The following is a 23,595-nucleotide window of genomic DNA, read 5'->3' as shown; positions in this document are numbered from 1 at the left end:
AAATTACAAGGTCTCAATCAAGATAACAGATTGTTCCTTTCCAACGAGAACTTCCCTATTATTTGATTTCCCAGGAACATTTCCCTAGTTTCAAGGTCCATATAAATTCAGCTTTGGGTCCAGACATCAAGGTTCTTCTGGCTTGTTGATTTATCTCCACTCTTGGATTTCCAAATGTCCAATTCTGCATGTTTAGAAACTCTCCTCACTCTTTAGTTAAACCCTCCTCTCCTCCCTCATCAAAACGTCTCCCTCTTTCCTTGAACACTTTTTGAGGCTGGCTTCTTACAGGAAGCCTTTCTGAGTAACATACATCTCTGATCATCCAGTAAGGAGGGGCATCGCAGAGAAGGAGGAATCACGCTCATATGCATGTTCTCTCCCTGCTAGGGCACTAGCAGCCTTGTGTCCACAGAGAAGCCAGCTTAGTTCTTTGGCCCTCAAGCTTCTTGTCTAGAAGACACAAGAACCAGATGATCCGATTCCTTGAATCATCTCTGGCTCACAAATTCCTCCCCAGTTTCCTATCGATATTTTCAACTCCATCTACTTTCAAGGTGCTGTTCTAGGCTCTGTGAGACAGGCAGAGAAATGCTGCTGTTTCTAATCTATGGGGATTCACAATCATTAGCTACAGGAGGGAAGAAGCAGACTCTTGAACATGCACACGCAGCAGAATGTACCAGGGTCATACGAATGTTACAGCAAAATACATGCTAGAGACCTTCTACAGGCTGATAGAGCTATATGCCTAGAACGTATTCACCTAGCACCTCAAAGACAAGGCTCCTTTCCATTTATTTCCTCTAACATCTAGAACAGTGATTCGAACAGAACTGGTGTGTAGGAAATACTGAAAGCTGTTGCGTGCCCCTTGGCATAACTGTGTGAGCACGTCTCTCTCAAAATAGAGACCCTGGAAAGGGAAAACAATAATACATTTGCTCTTCAGCTTGGCTGTGAATTTCCAGAGAATACTGAAATATTTCTGCTCTGCCTCACGGAGCCTAGTTCAGTGCCTTGCATACAGTAAGTGCTCAACTTGTTCACTGGCTGAGAAATCCCTCAAAGCTCAATCTATGCATACAGTGAAAACATGAGTAATAAGAGTTGTCACATTACACGACAGTTCTACAGACTGTACAACAAGAATGGTTCAAAGACAACACAGAAAGAAGGATTTAACCCTATTATTTCACCTACGTGGATTGCCTTCTGTTGCCAGCTTGAACCTACCTGACTGGTGTCTATGGGGCATGGGATGAAAGAGGCTTGGGAGAGGAACTGGGTGGTACCCAGCAGATCTCTAACACCTTCAGCATCACGTTTATATTCTTTGACGGGCTCCAGTTTCATCTTTTCTTTTGGAAGTAAGGCTTCATAGCAAGGGGCATAGCCAGTGGGAGGCAGGAACTTAAATTCTCCGTGACGTCCGCCCATCAGAAAACGTACTCTGTGTCACATGGAGAAACCAGGAAGAGAGAGGTTCAAAAAAGATCCAAGCTCAAATAAATGAAAGTTAAAGATTACTTCCCCCCATCCCCAAATTATTTTGTTGGGAAGTGACCAAATTCAGGTTCAGCACGGCAAACATCCTAAAGAATGCAACAAAGCAGTAGGGAGAGAACCAATTGTCGATGCATGATCCTCAGTTGACTCACATCAGCTAAGTTCTTAAAAATTAATTTATATGTTAATATCACTAGATTTTAAAAATCAAGTTTATCCTTACTCTAGTAGGCAAACCATTACTATAGATAATACTAGAGTATTGGAAAGAGTAACAGTGATGATGACATTATTCTCTGAAAAGATCCTATTGAAATTATAGCACGAGAACTTCAAGTCTGTTTACTTGAGGGAGATGACTCATACACCAATGAAAGAAAACATGATATAATTATCTGGGGAAAATAGGAAATTCTTATTTTAAGAGGCAGGCAAAAGATGAAGTAACACCAGAGTATCAGACAGTATGTATGCCAGGCGATACACTGCAGAGGTTGCAGTCCTCCAAAGCAGCCATAGGAGGGCAACTCTGAGGAAGCATCAGCAGGTGGCCACAGCCATAGGGGGCCAAATGGGCAGCAGGGGTTTCCTCACTAGGGTCCCAGTGCCATTCTCAGGGGCACCACCTCCCTGCTGGCATCCAGGCCTGACACCCTGGCCCACTCCAGCAGTGCCCACAGGGACCTCCCAAGGGAGAGGGAAGAACACTTGGGGGCTCACAGTAATGGCAGGTACTAATTACCAACACAGTGAAGGCTTTCAGTATTTTAATTCAGCATTCTGGATGAATTTCAGCCCCATCTATACGGGTTAGGTTAGGCTTAGGGTTAGACCCCAAAGCTCCCCCTGCAAGAAGGAGAAGGTGAAAGGGAACTATTTCAAAATGACACTTCCTATGCTTCTAGGTCTGCAGCCAGAAACACAGCTTTTGCAAGTCACCTGCAACCACATGAAATTGCTGAGGAAATATGACTGCAGCTTTAGGTAATTAAAACATGGCAAGACATGTAGCCCTGCAGGGTCAACAACAATTTCACACGGGAAAATCAATATACACACACAGCATCTGCCCACAACCTTCCTCCCTCCCTCCTTCCCTCCGTTTAACAACTATTTACTGAGCCCATACAACTTGCACTGTTCTCTGCACTGGGGATTCAGCAATGAACAAAGATTGCAACATCCCTGGTGGCACAGAGCAGGCATCCAACTAGACAAAAAGGAGTAATTATTGATTGAGAGACATCTGATGAGGAAATAGAGGGAGACAGGAAATAACCCGGGGAATGGGGTGGCTCCCAGATTGGAGTCAAGGAAGGCCTCTCTGAGGAGGAGACATGTAAGTTAACTCTAAGGGATAAGGAGGAGCCAATAGGTTAAGAATCTGGATGAAGAGCATTCCAGGCAGAGGAACGATACATGCAAAGGCCCTGAGGTAGGGAAGAGCTTGGGTGGAAGGCAGTGTGGGTGAGAACACAGAGAGCCGAGGGGCAGGAGATGAAGCGGGGTCTGTGAGCCATGGTAAATAGTTGGGACTTTCTTCCAGGTGGGAAGTTTATGAGGGACTTTAAGGAGAAATACAAGATTCTTCTAGCTGCTCTCATAGACAGGTCTGGGGACCAATTAGCAGGCACTTGGAGGCACCTGATGCCAATCTAGTCACAGCGAGAGATGGGGAGGGTTGGGCCAAGGTGATGACAACGAAGATGGAAAGAAGCAGTCAGATCCCAGTTTTATTTTGGGATTAGGACTGTTAGAAATTGGTGATAAAGTTGGCATGTGTGTATAGAGGGGGATGAGGTATATGGAGGGAGGGTTATGACCTAGCAGAGCTCTCACAGCAATACTCTCTCCTAGGCCTCACTTCCTTTAACTGGAATATTCTGGTAGGGCAGCCTTGCAAGAAGGTCTTAGTGTTGGCTGAGTAATTTTCACTGTGGAAATAGCCTGATTATGAAACTGGAAAATAAAAATCTCTCCAAGTGAGAGATATTAAGGTTTTTTTCCTTCCCAATACAAAGTCTTTATCCAAACAGCATTTTATAAAATGCCATTTCAAAATTAATTATAGAAATCATCTGAAACCTCCCACTTTCCCATTTTAAAGTACTAACCAACAATGAGATAGAATTAGAACCACAATTGCCCCTTGTGAATGTGCCTACATTAACTGTTACGTAACAGGGCATGATCCATGTATTAAGAATATGAACGACATTAAAACAAAATTGAGTCATTAGCCTGCAATGTTACTAATTTAGTGAAACTTCAGGACATAATGACTAAATCATGAAATTATTTGTTGAGAACTTCCAAACCAGTGCAACAGACTGTGTTACTGACATGTTGAAATTATGGGATAAAACTAGAGTTTTTTTGAGCAAAGAATGAGTGTGGGAAGTTTTCTGCCTCTCTCTCCTCATTGAGCATCCTTCCTGTGAGAAGCCAATGCCCGGGAGCTTGTACGTCAAGTCTATTCTTTGTTACTCACAGTGTACGGATGCCAAGAATAAGTAAATGATCTCCTACGAGGACTTCTGGATGGATTTAATTATTCATGAGCTCTCTTGCCAGTTCTGTTGAGTTTTAAAATTTCTCTTACGTTTTAAAATCTGCTATCGTCTTCTGGATAAATAACAAATCAAGAAAGGTGGAGTTCCATGTAGCACGGAAGGAGAACAATGCTTTCTGTTTTTATACTCACTTATGAAAAGAGAATGATTATTTGGTTATAAATCTTAATCTTATCTCCTCTACTGGCCACAAAAACTGTAAAATAAAAAATTAACATAGCCAGAAATCAGCGTTTACTGCTTACTGAAGCATTCGTCTTCAATGCCATTGTGCTGAGCTTCAGTGGGTAGAAGGAACGGTCCTGGGTTGCTTCCAGAGCCCTGCCAGACAGGAGCCCTTCTGCCCAGCAGGTGGGGTTGCCAGGCACATCCACCATCTGTGGCTCTTCCTCACTGCCCATGAAGAGCTGCCCAGAGTCTGTGGGAAGGGCTCCAACAAACTGCCACCAATACTGATGGTCCTCCTCACTGGCTCTGAGAGATCACATTGACCAGGCCAATGGACATAACTAGGGATAAAACATAGGTCTCAAGGGAACAATCGAAAAAAGAAGAAAGAAAATACCTGAAATCCACTTTAATTATTTCAGGCTATTAAAGTGAGCTTCCCTCTGTCTCAGAGTTTTAGCTGAGGTCCCAAAGGCAGATAATTCAGAAGATGCCAATATTTTCCACATCCTGAAGCGAGGTGCTAGATCAACTATGAGGATCCACCAAAAAATTGTGAAATCGGTTCTAACAGCTTTAGTCCAACAAACACTTCCACGCTGATAAGGTCAAGAATTCATTTGGAGGGAACTGTCAGGAAGAAAGGGGTGAGTTCTCTCCTGTCTGAAGTCAAACGATGAGGGCTTTAAGGAACTATAGAGCTCAGAAGCTTGCAAGTGTCCCCTGGAGTTTCATGAGGAACACATTGCCATGAGGATACAGCAGAGAGAGAAGAGAGAGCGAGCCTCATGGGAAAAAGCTGTCTTTCTCTTCAGGGTGGGGCCTGGACTGTGCTCCTTGAAGCCTAGATGAAGATTCCACAAATGAGCCAGCTGTCAGCCATCTTGAAAGGAATTATGGCCAGAAAGGCAAATGACTGAGCAGAGATGAAAAACCCAGGGGCTGGGGGAGGCAGGAAGCCTGTGCAGGGGGCGGGGGAATATGGACTGAGGGTTGGGGTCGGCCAGAAGGCAGCAGCCAGCACAGGTGGTAAAGCTTGTGTCTAAGGAACTGCAGTCAGAAGCTCCCAGCCTGAGGCTCTCCAAGAAAACTAGAAAAGGGGCCCAGAAGAGAAAGAGGCACAAGTGGGCAACTGCTGCACAAAAGTGGGTGCCACATGACAGCTGTGCCAGCTTCCTATGACGTGACCTTCCCCCAGTCACCTCCCCCCTGGGCTCAACTTAAGAGGGGTTTGAGACTGGAGCTGGCCAACTGGGGAGAAGCCCAGCCAATGGGGACAAGAGGGTGGCCTCAAATTGCAGGCCAGAGTAGGGGAGGGCTCAAACAACAACTGGATACAAACCTGGAGTTTTTATATCAAACAGACGGAACTTTTAAATTACTGACAAGATTGTTCTTGGTTTTGAAAGGAGTAATGAAATCTACAGGATCCACCTAAGAACTTATCCAGGGCCAGAAATCCAGAGCTTGGATTTGAAGGGGTAGAAGGAGAAACAACAAAGTCACACCTACCTAGTCTACTTCTTTCAAGAAATCTGTTATCTGGCACTTAACGTTTACCTTTTAAATCTTTTTCCTCATCATAAACAAGAAATTTCCAATTAGAATGTAAATCTCTCTTCTCTAGGGGTATTCTCCCCTGTTCTTTGGGTTCCACTGAATCTTCCAGCATTACAAAAAATGTTAAGTTTAAAATAAAAAGATAATTTTAGAATTGAGTTCATTAAAATTAGTTTTTCTTTATCCTTTGATTTCTGTCTACATTAATGGATTTAAAAAATCAATTTCATTAATCAATCTCATCTCTTCCACTAAAGCACTTGTATCATCTTCTGGGGTTCTTCCTATAACTCAGACATTCCATCAGCTCTCAAAGCAGGTTTTTTTTCTTCCTAAAGTGATTACAGTAAGCAACTGTGTCTTTAGATTTCTCCACTGCAGAGATGAGCAATAGCTTCAGTAACAGCCGCTTGGGAGTAGTGAAGTCTGGGATGTGTAGAAGAATTTTTTATTTACTTGACTACTTTTGAAAACAAAGCAAATTGTGTTGACAAATCCCCACGAGCATTTTCAATTTCATCTTTTGATATTTCTGCATTTTGCTTGCCAATTTGTAGGAGAGATGAGAACACCTCTTGCAAATTCCCAGATTTGAAAGACTGACCCATGAATAAAAAATACAGTAAAAATCAAGACAAAGCTTTACTGTGCTCAGAAAGCATGACTAGGTTTCCTTACTCATAGCTTACTAGCACATATGTGAAGTCACTTTCATTTTACTTACTAGATGTCTCATTACCCTTATCTGCTATTGAATCCTCCCACAGAGTTGGCATAGCATTCCAAAGAAAAAACGGATACAGCCTGTGGTTAACAGGAGAAGGAATTAGCAAGCTTTTGCTGACCTGAATTCAACTCGTAAGTCATATTCATAACTGCATCTTTAGTCCGTATCACTAAGATGGGAGAACAATTTGAATTATGTACGTTCCCACATTCATATTTCTTTCTGGCCAGTGTTTGATGAAAGCCCAGGGCAATCCAGCCAGTGCTCATCATGTTCTTCTCAAAAGTATATTTATCTCAGCAATAATTTCCACAGCATTGACCACAGCAAGCTGGAAATAGCTAAGCAGTTGGTTACCTGAATTTTAGCCAGGTCTGGTGGACACCAACAGAAAACAAACAGCAACCGCAAATACCAACTATCTTAGGGGATTGTTGTCTTTATAAATTAGAAAGGACTGGTAAAAGAGTTATGTAAGGTAATTAAATAGATCTATGGGGAGTTCAACTATAGCTATAAAATGAATTCTATTACAGTGACTAATTCATCAATGTTCTACAAAACAAAAAGTAGCACCCAAATGCCACTATATACTACAGCTTCTACGTAATGTTCTCCATGTGGTTCATGCCATGATGCCATTTTGCAGGGTAAGACTACCTTTTATTAAGAACTTCCTGGCATCTGAGTAACTCAGCCTTTTGGGTGGGCTCCAAGGTACACACACTTTATCCTTGCTTCCATCCTATAATAAATAGGGTTGTTACATTGAAGTCCTGTTATACTAATTGTATTGTCCATACACAAACCACACTGAGGAGAAAACTAAGGAGTCACATTCCTAATAGTTAGAAAAGAAACTACACATTGATTTGTGGATTTTAGTAATTACTCACGCTGCGTTTGACTTCACTGTGGGTTAATCTCATTGAAAAGGATTTTGCTCTTCGGTGACTGCTAGCAGGGACATCCTAATCAGGTATTATTAACAATATAGTTTGTAATTATAAAAATAATTGTAGGGTCACAAAATCAAGACTATGGCTTTAGTAAAGACCATTAAATAGGAGGAAATGGGGCTGTAAAAAAGAAATCTAACTTAGAAGCCCCACAGAAGTTAAAGATATGAGAAAATTTCTGAATGCTTCTACGATGGGAGAAGAATCTTTCTCTCCATGGGCAAAACCTTGCACCTTGCTGGGAGAGGCACTATAAAACCGGGCAAGTATTCTACTGCATTGGATGAAAACAATACTTTCTTTTCAATTTTATTATTAAGCACATTTATTTTCAATAAGATACTTTAATTAACTTGAGTTAATATCCTGGTTTCTCTTTCTAGCTTTCTGCACAATGGAATTACAGTAGAACAGAGAGGAACTGCCAGGTTTCAGCACCAAATCATACTTCCCCAGTTGATGTAAGAGTAAGTACTGGTGTATTGATCTTATTTGCTCATAAGTGAAAATAAACCAACTGGCTGCTCTCCAACAAGGACCAGCACTGACCCTAACCAAAGACATCAGGTGATGGACTGGACATACTTCAGGAAAAGTACTTCCTAAGCACGCAGGCAACTGTGATTCCATCTCTCCTCAGACCATATCATATTCTGAGAACCAAAGACCAGAGCATGTCAGAGGTGATACTTTCCTGATAGAAAGGAGGCTTCAGAGACATCAAGTCCCCTGGCCCCACTCTTCAGCATACCACTTGTTCAGCTGCTATAAACAAGAAGCTCTCCATATTTAAGGTGTTAACTTTTCAAGTCAACACATCTGGATTCTTCCGTTTCTGAAATTCTCTTAGCAGTTATGCCTTATAAATGGGTGGGACATCTCATTTTTCCTGTGTTAGAACTTTGCTTCTCTTTCTCCTGTGCTCTGAGAAAGCTGCATGATCTGCCGACCTAGATACAAGATACTAGGAACATCTTCTACGTGTGTGTATCCTTCAGCCGCCTATTTCTTTACCTGCTGGCTGTAGGTCTTTGCCAAGAGAAGATTTCTGGTCTTTGCCAACAGAGAAAAAAAAAAAAAATTCAAGCACTCAAAAATCCTCTCTCATTGCTCTGAGGGAGATTGGACAGATGAGTTAATGATTAAAAGTCATTATGCCTCATGCAAGATTGGATGTACCGTTCGCTAAACAAAAATATTGGGTCGAAACAATATAAAATCCTTATCCGCATCGGTAATCAAATAAATAGAAATTTAAAACTTTAAGACACAATTTTCTCAAATTTGCAAAGATTAAAAATAACCAACAACAGTAAAAGTTAATGAGGATCCAATCAATTGAATATTCTCATATCTTGCCATAAATGATACTACAGGCCCAAATTCTTTATCTGAAATATTCGGAGATGCGTCTCAGACGTTAGAATTCACTGGATTTTAAAAAAGAAAAAGGGTACATGTATATGTATATATTAAATAGAATAGAGTATGTATGAAACCTCCAGCCAGGAGAGGGGCTGTACCCCATAATTAAATACATTAATATTCCTGCAGTTAAACATGGAAATATTCACAAGAAGAGAATAAACCAAAGACTAAAATCAGCCTCGTTTCTGTTGATGACCATTTTTGCTACAAAATGAGTTCAGGTCAGATTATGCTGTGAAGTGAGTTATGAACAAATTTATGGTTTTCAGAGCTTTTTAGATTTTGGAATTGTTGATAATGAATTCTGCAATATTCATACCATCTTCCTGAAAATCTATTTGGCCATGTGATCATAAGTTTAGACTTTAAAAGGTTCATACCTTTTGACCTACTTTTAGGAGGAACTAACAGAAATGCAGACAGAGTTATGCTCAAGGATGTTCATAATAATTTTATTTATAACAATAAAAGTGGAATCAGCATGAAAGTCTAAAAACAAAGTAACGGCTACATTATGGGACAGCCAAATAAAAGGATATTATATGGCCATAAAAATTGTTTTAAGGAAGATACTTAATGACTCAGAAAAAGGCTCATTATTTATTGTTGAATGAAAAATGATCAAGACATAAAACTTCATATTCCTTGTGATGCCAATTAAAAAACATGCATATATTTGTAGAATAAAAGACTTGAAGAAAATACACCAAAATACGAATAGAGGTTACAGCTACATGTTGGGATTGTGGGTGATATTTACTGTCTTATTTATAACTGTATCTTTACACTTCTTATAATGAGCATGGAATACTTCTTATATTATTAAAGTAGCTTTCTTCATAAGATGATTCATCTTACTGCTTCTTTGAGGACATTCTCTAATCCCTGGCAGGAGGCATGTGTTCAACAAGCATATATGGAACGAATGACTCGGGGTTGCTCCTCCCCTTTCACCATCACTTTCTTAGGGGAGTTTGGCTCATGGTGCTGAAGCTCAGAAAGAGACTACCGTGCTCCCCAGCTCACAGGAGCAGTGGGGAGATGGGGTAACAGCTACTCTCCACGAAATCCCAGCCATAACTTACTTGACACCTGCTGAAAAGCTCACCACAGGGAAGAAGAGCCCATCTGTGTTGAAGTTTTCAAACATCCCCTGCACAGGCTGCCCGTTGATGCGGAAAGAGATGCTGGGCACTCCCAGGTCGAGGCAGCAGCTCACCACGTCATCCGATTTCAGGAGGTGCTGGTTGATGGAGGCCACAGCTCTGGGTATCCGGCCTGGTGAGCAAAGAACAGGAAGTAGGCATGTGGGAGTCTGGAGCAAACGCTCACAGGCTACCAGTGGGAGGTGGGGAGGTATGATGGCACACAGGGGTCCGGATATGCCGCTGCACTGGAAATGCAACTTTGCTTTCCCCGTGTGAGATAAGCAATGAGAAATGATTTCCCGGCTGGTGAGCGGGCAGCCTGAGACAAGATGAGTCTCAGAGGAAACTCAAGCTGCCAGAAATGACAACAAGAATTCAACCTGCTCAACGTGTGCTCAGATTCTGGCTTGGTGTCTTAAATAGTGGACAAACTGCCCTTTCTGGGTGTGGGTCCCAGAGTGAGGTGTGTGCACATGTGTGTTGGTTCATAGGTGCCCAAGAACTTGTTCTCTTTTACTTCCTCTGAACTATGTTCTGGCAAGCTTATCTACTGTAAGCTTAATAATTAGTTTCTGGAGTTACAAAAACAAAAATAATTATAATAATAGCATTTATTGTGGGTTATAATATGTCAGGCACTCTTCTAATCACTCTACATGGAATAACTCATTCAAAACTCACAACCACCCCATGACATTATTATTTTGACAGATGAGGAAACTTGAGTCCCTAAGGGTAAGTGACTTGCCCAAGGTCACACAGTTAGTAAATGACAGAACCAGGACTCAAGCCCAGAGACTCTCGCTCTAGAAACACCCCTTTACTGCCTCTTAAGTAGTATACAGGACATAATCATTCGTTTCACCAAAATCATAGGGACAATAATGGTACCTTACATACAACTCTTGATAGCCTCTTTGTGGGCATCACTGTACCCATGTTACCAATGTAGAAGCTGATCTTCTAGTAAAATCACAGGTCCAGGTTCATGTAGTAGGTCAAGACTTGAGATTTGAACTCAGCCCTCTGTGACTCGAAGACTCCTCCCCACCCCAACTCCCATTCCCTCTTATTACAGAGCAATTGGAAGCACAGACATCTTGTTTAAATGTGGACTGTAGGACCCTTCTGAATCCTTTTGGAGCCTCGAAAGCCCTCACGGGGGTAGAGGTACGGCCACTTTGGCATCAGATGCAGGGGCCATCAAAGTAAAGAAAGTCAGGGCCATCTGCCAGGAAACTGGGCAGCATGATTTGCTTGTTTGTTTTAAAGAATTTCATTACTTCAGATAGGCAGGGAAACACACGGTCAGTTATACCCTGTATTGGTGACTTTCATTGTTGCGTATCTCTTTCACAGGTAATCTGTCACTTCCTGACCTTAGTGAGAAACTCACCTCTCAGTCTTTCTATGTCACAACATGCCATTCTGAAGGTTCTAAAAGCAAATTATCATAACCACTCCCCCATCACCCTACCAGGTTTACAGTTATACTAGGAAGAGAGCAGTAAAGGGGCAGAAGTTAGGTATTAAAATGGGTCTTCAGGAAAAAAACTTATAAAATATATCTTGTTTCTTGATTACAGAAGCATAATGAAAAAGCATGTTCATTACAAATGTTCATCGTATATCTATAAACAAGGAAAAAATGTAACAATAAAAAATGCTTCTACTCTTTCGTATATGTGTGTGTGTTTCATATATGTGTGTACACACACACACACACACACACACACATATATATACACACACATACACTTTTCATCCAAACTGGGATATTGTAGATTGATAACTTGTTTTTTCTACTTATCATATTACATTTTATTTTATAGAGAAACAGTCATTAAAAACTGGATTTTAATGGCTTCATAATATGTCATGAAAAGGTAATTTAAAAGAAATTACCTTTTAAAAAAGTTAATAAAAGGTAATTTAAAAAAAATCTCCTGGGGCTGGCCCCGAGGCCGAGTGGTTAAGTTTGCATGCTCTGCTTGGGCAGCCCAGGGTTTACTGCTTTGGATCCTGGGTGTGGACCTACACACCACTCATCAAGCCATGCTGTGGTAGCACCCCACATAGACGAACTAGAATGACTTACAACTAGGATATACAACTACATGCTGGGGTGTTGGGGAGAGAAAAGAAAGTTATAAAAAATTTTTCTTTTGATGGGTATGTGAGTTGTTTATAAATCGTATACATATATCTACAAAATGTAATATTTCTCTCTTTTTTTGTGGGGGGGGGGGGAAGATTAGCCCTGAGCTAACTACTGCCAGTCCTCCTCCTTTTGCTGAGGAAGCCCAGCCCTGAGCCAACATCTGTGCCCATCCTCCTCTACTTAAAAAATGTAAGATTTCTAATCTCAACTTAGAACTATTTAGTTTTCATTATTTAATGTTCTCAGTGGTTATTCCTATTCTAGTAACAGATTCTAAAATAAGTGGTGGATTTTCAAAGAGTGAAACTATAACACTTCCCTTAATAAAAAAAATATATGTATTAGGTACCTCCTGATTATTTTGGGCAATTGACAAAACTGTATTGTATTCCCCCTACCTTTCCACAAAATGAGAAGGCTCTATATTGTGCCAAATATTGTGCTTGAGACTGGGGATCTAACACAGAAGACCCCGTTCCTGCTATTTAGAAGGCCATAGTGTGGTGGGAAATAAACATTCAAATAAAGAATTACAATTCATTATAAGTGTTGGACTGAAGGAGATGCCTTCTTGAGGTAGATGATGTCAAGTGGGCCCGGGCACATGGGACAAGCTGACTTGAAGATTGAGAGGCTGTAGAAAGATGAGAAAGAAAAGACATTCCAGACAAAGGACTAGCTTATGCAAAAGGAGAGCATGACATATTTCCAGAATGGCTAGAGTTTGGTGAGGCTGGAACGTGCAGCTGAGGCACCCTGAGATTGATGGGGGCTTGATGAGGAGTTGTGGTGGGGGAATAAAGCTGGACCAGAACATAGAAACTGGACCACCTGCACCGCAATAGTGAAACAACACGTAATATACCTGGTGCATATTGGAAAATTAGCCTGGCATGGCCTCAGGCTCTGTTTTTGTAACTTTATACCTTGTTTCATGACAGAGAATGAGGAACTTACAGTCAATATTATTTAAAACAAATCTAAACCAAGCTTGAAGTGTGTGCAGGTTTGACACCTTTCCAATATCTCTATCTGAGGAGATTAAACACTCTTAGCTCCTTTTACAGAATTTAGATATCCCAGGTGCCAGCATCTTTTCTTCCTGATCACATTCAAGTCTGTTATGAAAGGAATCTACAACAGTAAAACTCAGCAAACCTTACTATGATTGTCTCATTCTTAAGATTTCTTATTTTCCCATTAAAAACCAATCTTTCCTGCTTCAACTGTTTCTTTTTCAATTAGTTTAACTTTTGGAGAATATCACTGTAGTCATTTGAACAAATCCCAAGAGATTTCTGTGAATTTGGGAAAACCAGGCCCTAATTGGAAATGCTAGTTTGGACAACTGAAATGCTAAGAATCTAAATTCTTACGGGATAAAAATACAAATTAGAAAGATCTTTACCTTTCTGAGACTCGTATCAAGAAGGACAAAACTGACAGTGTTGAATTCTGACTCCCAGACCCTCTGTTCCCACCATCTCAGAGGTCACTGTTGGCTTCTATGCCAGTCTGAGCCTCGGCCGGTTAAGATAAAGAACAGCTCTCCTGGGGGATGCTCTTCATCAATAGCAAAGCTTTGATGCCATCATAGGCCAAGTTCTGAGCTGTATTTAGCCAGGACAAGCAATTATGTCCTTGTGGTGAATGACACTGCCTTTTGCCTTCCTTATTCTAGGAGACTGGACGCCAAATAGAAGTTGCTGTGGGAACACTTGCTAAGATCATCTATAGGCAAATTGAAATCATAGTCTGAGCCTATTTTTTTATTTTTATTTTTTTTATTAATGTTATGATAGATTACAACCTTGTGAGATTTCAGTTGTACATTATTGTTAGTCATGTTGTGGGTACACCACTTCCCCCTTTGTGCCCTCCCCCCACCCCCCCTTTTCCCTGGTAACCACCAATCAGATCTCCTTGTCAATATATTAACTTCCACCTATGAGTGGAGTCATATAGAGTTCGTCTTTCTCTGACTGGCTTATTTCACTTAACATAATACCCTCGAGGTCCATCCACGTTGCTGCGAATGGGCCAATTTTGTCTTTTTTTATGGCCGAGTAGTATTCCATTGTGTATATATACCATATCCTCTTTATCCAATCATCAGTTTCTGGGCATGTAGGTTGGTTCCACGTCTTGGCTATTGTAAATAATGCTGCGATGAACATAGGGGTGCAAGGGACTCTTGGGATTTCTGATTTCAGGTTCTTAGGATAGATACCCAGTAATGGGATGGCTGGGTCATAGGGTATTTCTATTTTTAACTTTTTGAGAAATCTCCATACTGTTTTCCATAGTGGCTGTACCAGTTTGCATTCCCGCCAACAGTGTATGAGGGTTCCTTTTTCTCCACAACCTCTCCAACATTTGTCATTCTTGGTTTTGGATGTTTTTTGCCAATCTAACGGGTGTAAGGTGATATCTTAGTGTAGTTTTGATTTGCATTTCCCTGATGATTAGCGATGATGAACATCTTTTCATGTGTCTATTGGCCATATTCATATCTTCTTTTGAGAAATGTCTGTTCATGTCCTCTGCCCATTTTTTGATCAGGTTGTTTGTTTTTTTGTTGTTAAGCCATGTGAGTTCTTTGTATATTATGGAGATTAACCCTTTGTCGGATAAGTGGCTTGTAAATATTTTTTCCCAATTAGTGAGCTGTTTTTTTGTTTCAATCCTGTTTTCCCTTGCCTTAAAGAAGCTCTTTAGTCTGATGAAGTCCCATTTGTTTATTCTTTCTATTGTTTCCCTCAACTGAGGAGTTATAGTGTCCGAAAAGATTCTTTTGAAACTGATGTCAAAGAGTGTACTGCCTATATTCTCTTCCAGAAGACTTATTGTTTCAGGACTAATCTTTAGGTCTTTGATCCATTTTGAGTTTATTTTGGTGTGTGGTGAAAAAGAATGGTCAATTTTCAATCTTTTGCATGTGGCTGTCCAGTTTTCCCAGCACCATTTGTTGAAGAGACTTTCTTTTCTCCATTGTAGGCCCTCTGAGTCTGAGCCTATTTTTAAAGCATATATAGTAGAGAATACAGAGTTGGGACCAATATTATCTAGAAACTAAAGGGAGACTGTTTATCCTGGATGGAAGAATGTGCTTAGCAAGTACTTAGAGCAATGTAACGGGAAACCTATTTGAATAAAAGAGTCCATTTCATATAATATTCATGTTGTAAAAGGCCATTTGGTAAGGTATAGATAGTTTTAATGTGAGTAGTTTGAAGATTTTGAAACTAGAAAACAACGGAATTGTGAGATTGCTTTTGTATACTCTGTTTTATAAATCCATTCCCATCTAGAGGGAGCAGTCTGTATAGTTGTGAGGGCTTTCAAGGTTCTAAATGACTCAGAAGGGTCCTGGACCCACATTTTAAAAAGATACTTAAGGGGCCAGCCCAGTGGTGTAGTGGTTAAGTTCATGCACTCTGCTTCAGTGGCCCGGGTTCACGGGTTCAGATCCTGGGCATGGACCTACATACCACTCATCAAGCCATGCTGTGACGTCCTACATACAAAATAGGGGAAGACTGGCACAGATATTGGCTCAGGGAAATCTCCCTCAAGCAAAAAAAAAAAAAAAGAAGAAGACACAAATCCTTCCAATTGCTCTATGATGAGGTGGCTTGGGGGTGAGGGTGGGAAGTGGTTCTGGAGTCTGAGGGATGAGTTCAAATCCCAAGTCTTTATCTGCTACATGAATCTGGACCTGTGATTTTATTAGAAAATCAGCTTTTACATTCATAAAATGGGTATAGTAATGCTCACAATGATGCTGTCAAGGATCGTTTGTAAGGTACCATTATTATTCCCATGATTTTGATAAAACGAATGACCGATGTCCTGTATACCACACAAAAGGCAGTAAAGAAGTGTTTCTGGAACCAGATTCCCTGGGCTTGAGTCCCGGCTCTGTCACTAACTGTGTGACCTTGCACAAGTCACCTACCTTTGTGGACTCAAGTCTCCTCATCTGTCAAATGAAAGTAATAATGTCATGGGGTGGTTGTGAATTTTGAATGAATTATTCCACGTAGAGTGACTAGAAGAGTGCCTGACACATTGTAACCCACAATAGATGCTATTATTATTAGCTTTGCTTTTGTAGCCCCAGAAACTCTAATTACTAGGCTAACAGTAGATAATATTCCTACAATGTTCTGGCAAGCTTATATCTTTTGTAATATTAGGAAAAAATAACAATATGGAGAATTGTAACACTGAGGGCTGAGTCTAGAAAGTGATTTGAAAAATCACTATACTGAGTTATTGAAATCAATAAATCCCTTTATTGAAAGATAATGCTTAAAAACAGTCTCTTTCAAATATGTTTAATGTATTTGACCCTTTTAAAACAACCAACAGAAATGTGACGCTATAGAAAGACAAAGCAAATTTGTTTCAGGGAGTTGTTCTAAATCGCCTCAGCTGCTTTTCAAGATATTAGGAACTGAGGAACCCTAGAGCTCGCCCACTGAGACAAGCTGGGAAGTCCCACGGCCTCTGCTGGTCTGAAGAAACCTCTCCTGAATTAGAGGCTCAGGCCCACCCAAAGGTCCCAGGAAGCTCGGAAAGGCCATGCCAAACCTAGCATTTTAAGATAAAGGAAAAAGCCACTTTATCAGATGCTGCACATCTTCAAATTAACCCAAGGATATTCTACTGCGGGATTTAGCCTCTTCTGATGAGTAATGTAGGCAACTGGAAACAGGATGCTCAGCGTTTCCATCACCCCAGGCTCTGCGGAGTTTGGCATTATAACATAAACACAAATACTTAGGCATTTGGAAAGAGCGAGGATCCAAATACATAAAAATGCTGTTGTTCTACAGCTCCTTGGAGCCTCTCCTCATGGCACTGGGGTTGGAGAGGTCTGAGTCACAGTGGGGTGTGCTATGATAGACGAATCAATATTCTGGGACTCATCTCAGTACAGACTCAGGTAAAGACCCTCTCACACAAATTTGACTGCAGAGCTAAATGATCTTGATGAGTCAGAGGTCATAATAAATCAGGAAACACAAGTTTATTCCATTCATTCACTTCCTGTATCTTTTATTCTCGGGAAAGTGAGTTGCCCTGCTTATTCTAATTTTGCAAGACAAACAGTTGTTAAAAGGGAAGAGCACGTGTGATTTCCTCTTGTGAAACTGCTCCCCAGCCAGTAACATACTATAGGCTGCTCTGAGCCAAATTCACCTCCAAATGCTGTTCTGAAAGGTTACATGGAGGCTATGTCAGGAGGGGGACGATGGGGCATATTTCTATAGCTGACGCTTGAAAGTGACTTCATAGTTCTCAGTGGCTAAAAAGACCTATTAAGGCTGTCCTCTCCCTACACGGAGGAAAAGCTCATTCATACTCCCAGGATGTCACTTTGACACTTCCTTTCCCATTCAGCATGGAACCTGGGATCTTCATCCCCTTAAGATGAGGCTACGCTCATGGTCTCCAGTGAGGTACCCAGAACTCTGGACTTGGTCTTACAGTGGACTTCACAGACAATGAGGGGAGGGAAATCATATTTACTGGGTATCTAGTGTGCGCCAAGAACTTCAGGTCCCTTATCTCATTTGAATTTCATAAGAGCCTTATATCATCTTCATCTTATCTGAGGAAAACTAGTCTCTGAGATGTTACGTAATCTGCCCAATGTCAAAATACCAGTAGGTGGAGAAGCTGGGATTCACACTCAGGCATAACTCCAGACTTTTTCCATCGACAGAGCATTAGGGGCACTGCAAGTCTTTCCAAGGACTGCAACATACACTGTGCACTGAAGACCAGTGGCTTAATTTATGTACATATATAAGTTTAAAGTTAATGGACCTGGGCATTTACATCTCAAGCAAAAGGAGAAAAATTGTCAGGACCAGTTTCAAATCTCTCTCCCTAGTCACTCTCCATTCCCTCCTATAGTAGGTAAGTCAGAGTGACATTGTTCCATTTTCATTTCTTCATCAGACAATTACCTTTCATCAGAGAGTCTGAAATTCATTGCTGTCCTGGTGGGAGTCATTAACAGAGACCTTATTTCTTCAGTTGAAGCACATGCTGACACATTTACCTGCAGTACTTTCTATAAGATACATGTTCCCTGTGTGCTGGTTGGAGAATTCAGAATGATGCCCAGGTCCAAGAAAGCTTTGTGTTTTAGTGAGCATGAAAGGTTTAAATCTCGTAGATATCCGTTTCTCCTAATCTCATCAGATGCTGAAGACTGAGGGGTCAAGTACCCTGAATGCACCTACATGGCATTATATTACTAAGCATGGGTAATCTTTAGAAAGTCACAGTCAGCTTTTGAAAAGCTGAGTCCCAAGCCCCCTTCCCCTATCTCCAATCACAGGAGCCATTGCTAGTGACCGGCGTGGGCTCGGCACATCCAGCTTCCCGGTCTTCAGAGAAGACAGGACAAAAGGGATGAGGAGAGCACTGTACATACCTGTGCACTGTATGCTCCTGGAAAGACAGTCAATTAGACAGACATACAGGTCCTGAAATGCACCGACGGTAGGCCTTATCTGGACACACAATGAATGGGTTCTCTGCCTCCTGACTCATTGATGTATTCATTTCTCAAATTTTACAAACACATACACTAAGAGTCCCATGTAGTGCTGCACAGTCTGGAAAACACTGAGTAAACTCTTCCCTTCGAGAATGGTTAGTTCTCTTTGCAACAAGGGTCCAATTTGCTTCATCCAAGGGTATAGGTGTACTTCCTATTTCCTTAACCAATCCCCACACAGACTTCTCTTCAGGTGTAGCCTGGGATCCACAGAATACTCTTGGGTTATGGTGACACGATGGCGGGAGATGAGCAGCAATCAGCAGGGAGTGGGGTAATGATTTTTCACAAGTCAATGCTGTTCATTCCCTCACAGATTCAACTCTACCAAACTCAGGGGCTGTAGATACGTGTGAGCATAATGATTCTTTCTTCCCAAATCATATCCCAGAGATAGCTTTCTGAGATACTTATACATCTGATGATAACCTAAGTTTAAGGCTACTACTGTATAGTCACAGAGCCAGTGTCCCATGATGGGACTCTGAGAACCAAGAAGGAAAGATTCACTACCACCCCCGATGAAGACAGAACTAGGGAAGGTTAAGTGGTAAGCTGGGAGGATAAGAGAACAGAAGACATGACTCTCACTCACTCAAACCCATCATCCTGCCATTTTGCATCTGCTTTTGTCTGTACTATGCTGCCCCTGGGACACAAAAAAATGGACAAAGACTTTCTCTTTCTTCCTATAAATGATCCAAGATAAAGAAGTATATAAATAAGTTTACACCATTCCTAAAAAATTTAAAAATGTTTACACTGAATGTAAAACAGTACAAAAAATTTTAAGAAATATTGGCCAATTGAAAATAAAGACCAACTGTAAGAAGCATGTCATCAGGACCCGAACTAACGGTTTTGGACTGAAGGCTAAAGGGACGATGGACAATGGGATGGGTTTCGTAGCTCCCAGTTACAAAAGAAAATAGACAGGTTTCTCTCATAGAGATGAACTTTTCCCTCGTACTAGATTTAAGGAAGAATGTGTGTCATGGTTCCTTACGTAAGAGGCATGCAGCACAGTGCTTACGTAAGGAATTTCTGTAAGGGACACAATGTCTCCAAATACAGTTTTGCAAAAGATACAAAGAAGACATGTTGTGGACAACAGACAGGAGAGGTAGAGTTTTGTTCTGGGTGAAAGCCTGTGAGTTAACCTTGCGTTTTCACCTAGGCAGAAGCCAACCCATTCTTCCACAGGCACAGGCCATGGATATGCTTGGGCAAAATATCAATGTTTATCTAACACAAAAGAAGGTTTGGATTCTCTTTAAGAGATCAGCATCTATTATGTGTCAGGTATATAGATCCAGACATTTTATAAAATGTACTATGAAGCCACATGCTGCATTGACAAGATGACGGACTTGTAGTTAGACCTGGATTCTTCTGAGTGGGACTGTGAATAAACCACTTAAACGCCTTTGTGCCTCCTTCCACATCTGTAACATGAGGTTAATATTATCTACCTTAAAGGGTTATCATATGGATAAAAGAGGGGAAAAATGTACAAAAGATACGTACTCACTTCTCAATACATAAATGCTGAGTCTCCTTTTCCTTCCCTTGTTTGACAGTCCTATGCAATTAGGATTGTACAGATACAGACACTGAGCTTGAGAAGGTTAAGTGATGCATACTGGATCATGCAGCTGGAAGTGCCCAAGTCACAGTTTCAAAGCAGGAAGTCTCATTTCAGATCTGATGCCCTTCTCACCTAAACCATCTAATTAGTTGAGACTCTTGAGTCTATATCATTTCAATGTAAAGTGACCATTCTAGCTTGAAGAATTTGAGCCTCAATCATCCCCAGTGAGCGATAAGGAGCCAAGCTTTGGCAAGGTACTCACCAGACCAAAGGTGAAGCCCATCAAAGCCATAGGAGTACAGGTCATCACCAACACCATTGCCGCCCCATCCTTCTCCACCTCCGGGGTATGGAGCATAGCCTGAGGAAGAGGCCCAGCCCACCCGTAGGTGTGTGGGCTCTGCTGTTAGGAAGGGGTCCACCTGGTCGATAATTAGCTCGAAGTACCACTTTTTATACTGCGCTGAGCCCTCAGCGACTCCCAGGAAGATGTTTGGTCGAATACTGAAATTAAACATGAGACATGTGGCATCTATAGACTCTACAGGAGGGAGAAAGCAAGTTGAACCAGACCATAGTAAGCTCTGGCCCAATTAAACCAAGAGCAAGAACAATTTTGTGTTTTTCATATTTTTCTAAAGTAGAAAAAGCTTCGAGCCTCCAACACTTGATCAAATTCTTAGTAGGAGGCATTAGGACATCAATTCCATTACAAAATATAAAGGATGTCTTTTAAAATATTCCATTCGAGGCAACTAGCATTTATTGAGTGCCAATCATGGGTAAAGATGCTGAAAATATCACACAGAGTTGCACGATTACAAACCCTTGCTTCTCTCTGTAAGTGAAATAAATGACTTACTCAAGTTCTATCTTCTGGCAAATTGGTTTAAGCACCCCAACTTTCATAACAGTCATTTAGTCATCTAAGCATTATTAATCATAATGGCCTCTTGAAAGCATTAAGAAGTCACTATTAGACATAAGCCAGACAGAGAAAGACAAATGCTGCATGGTATCACTTACATGTGGAATCTAAAAAAAAAAAAGTTGAACTCATAGAAATGGAGAGTGGAAAAGTGGTTGCCAGAGCCTGGGGAGAGGGATGGGGGAAATGGGGAGAGGTTGGTAAAAGGGCACAAACTTCCACTTATAAGATTAACAAGGTCTGAGAATCTAATTTACAACATAGTGACTACAGTGATAACACTGTATTGTACCTGAAATTTGCAAAGAGGGTAGAACTAAATGTTTTCACCAAAAAAAAAAGGAAAAAAAAGGTAAATATGTGAGGTGATGGATGTGTTAACTCGATGGGGGAAATCCCCTCACAAAGTATACGTATATCAAATCATCACATTGTATGCCTTAAATATCTTACAATTCTATTTGTCAAATATACCCCAATAAAGCTGAACAAAATGAAATTCAACCTAGATGACAGAAAAAGGGGAGAGGAAGAGCTCACTACCGGGCAACCTTGTCAAGGGCTAGAGGTTTTCATGAATCCAGCAAAATGGTTAAAATCTTGAACAAACTTCTAGGAGTTTTTCTGGCTAGAATCCTCTTCTTAGAGGTCTACTGTTTTGGGCTGGGGCTGGGTCCCATTTTGGGTGGACAGGGATAAACCAGGCTGGCACCAAGAAGAAAGGAAGTCTGCGTGGATGGCTCAGGTCTGTGGGCTGCTCTACACTTTAGAGGGGAAGTTCTTTTCTCACACTGTAGATTAGGGAGCGGGCCTAGGTGGAGCAGTGCTGAAGAACCCCAGGCCTGCCGGGTCCAGGCTCAGTGAGTTCACATGACTCACATGTGGTTGCATGTATGGACCAGCAGGATTGGGTTCTGTATGCACCTGCGCTCTTCATCCAGGCCTTCACAGATAGCCACGGGTTAAGTGGCTGTGTGCAGGAAGATACAAGAAACCACAGTATCAACCAACATGGGGCATCTATTCTATAAGGGATTTTCAGAACAAAATGTTGGGATGTCAAAATAAAAATGAATATGTTACAGAGAAGGTACAAGATCTGCATTAATGTTTAAGGTAAAAGATAGCAGACCACTTCAGGGCAATTTTTCAGCTTTCAGGTGGAATATATACTCCCCCCTTGGCCACTTCAAGGGAAAAGGTTGAGAAACTCTGCTAAAGGGTTGGAGCATGAGGTCCTCAAAAAGTATGTTTGCCTGGTCTCGTCCTATGTGCCCCCATTGTCATGGAAATGATGGATGGGTAGCTTTGGAGTTTAGATCAGTTCTCCAGACAGGAAGGGCATTTTGGAATGACAGGGGTGGGCTTACCTTGTCACATCGTTAATCAGCCGTGTCTGCAAGAGCAGGTTTCTCCGGGGCAGCAAGTTGTCACAGATCAGGTTCTGGTTGGCTCTCACTGCGACCCCATTGCAGAGACAGAGGGAGCACAGCACATCCAGAACCTGCAGCAGGACACACCCGCCAAACCTTAGGATCACCAGGAGGGCATGGTGGGCAGGACCTGATTGCCACGACACATGAAGGAAGTGGGCGTCGTGAAGGGTGGGGGAGATGACAGGTGTGAGGTCCTGTTCAGAGTCAAAGAAGCCGCATCCCCCTTACCAAGCGTGAATGAGTGATGCCCCTGAGCCTGCTGCTTCTTGGGGAAATGACGCTTGGCTCTTTTATAGCCCCTCTGCCCTAGTCCTGTGCCCCTTCCCTCCAAACTACGCACACCACCTGTGGGCATCATTCTGTTAAAGTGGGTAAGAGTCTGAGCTCTGAAGACAAACTGTCTAGGTTAATATCCTAGCCAGGCCAGGACCAGGGTGAGGTCCTGCCACAAAACCCAGGCAGAACTTCCTCTCGGAGTCATGCAGGAGCAGTGGGGAGGACTGGAAGGCCCTCCATCGGCCTCAAGCTGAAGCCCGTGCTCCCACCTGGCCTTGACAGCCTCTGCACCAGGATCAACAGGCTCTCACACAGCTCCATGAAAGGTACTCCAGTCCCACTTGGCTAAGGTCCTTCACATGTAGCAGGCTTGGAAACCTCATGTAGGTGGGGCAGAGGTGACAGCAGGGCAGATTCTGGTTCTTGGGTCTCTGGCTGTGATATCATCAAAGCTCCTGAGGATACCTTTATATTCCTAAAAATCCACATTCAAAACATTTCACCTGCTCTCCTTTTCCCTTCCAGAGTGAGTGCAAACCTGCAAGAGCCCA

At 41.7% G+C, this 23,595-nt stretch overlaps 1 protein-coding gene across 8 annotated transcripts in view; it reads right to left on the bottom strand.

Moving 5' to 3' along the window:
* The window catches only part of RYR3 (ryanodine receptor 3), a 484,911-nt gene that overhangs the window by 203,371 nt on the left and 257,945 nt on the right, over nt 1-23,595 (bottom strand). For all 8 annotated transcript variants that reach the window (XM_070503827.1, XM_070503874.1, XM_070503852.1 and 5 more), the window contains exons 17-20: nt 22,703-22,836; nt 20,667-20,908; nt 10,010-10,202; nt 1,237-1,453 (exon numbers count right to left, since the gene is read on the bottom strand). In XM_070503827.1, the coding sequence (XP_070359928.1) occupies nt 1,237-1,453; nt 10,010-10,202; nt 20,667-20,908; nt 22,703-22,836 (786 nt within the window). The remainder of the gene's footprint in view (nt 1-1,236; nt 1,454-10,009; nt 10,203-20,666; nt 20,909-22,702; nt 22,837-23,595) is intronic.

The sequence above is a fragment of the Equus asinus genome, chromosome 2, assembly GCF_041296235.1.
Source record: "Equus asinus isolate D_3611 breed Donkey chromosome 2, EquAss-T2T_v2, whole genome shotgun sequence".
Lineage (NCBI taxonomy): Eukaryota > Metazoa > Chordata > Mammalia > Perissodactyla > Equidae > Equus > Equus asinus.
This window is presented reverse-complemented; position numbering and strand designations above follow the sequence as displayed.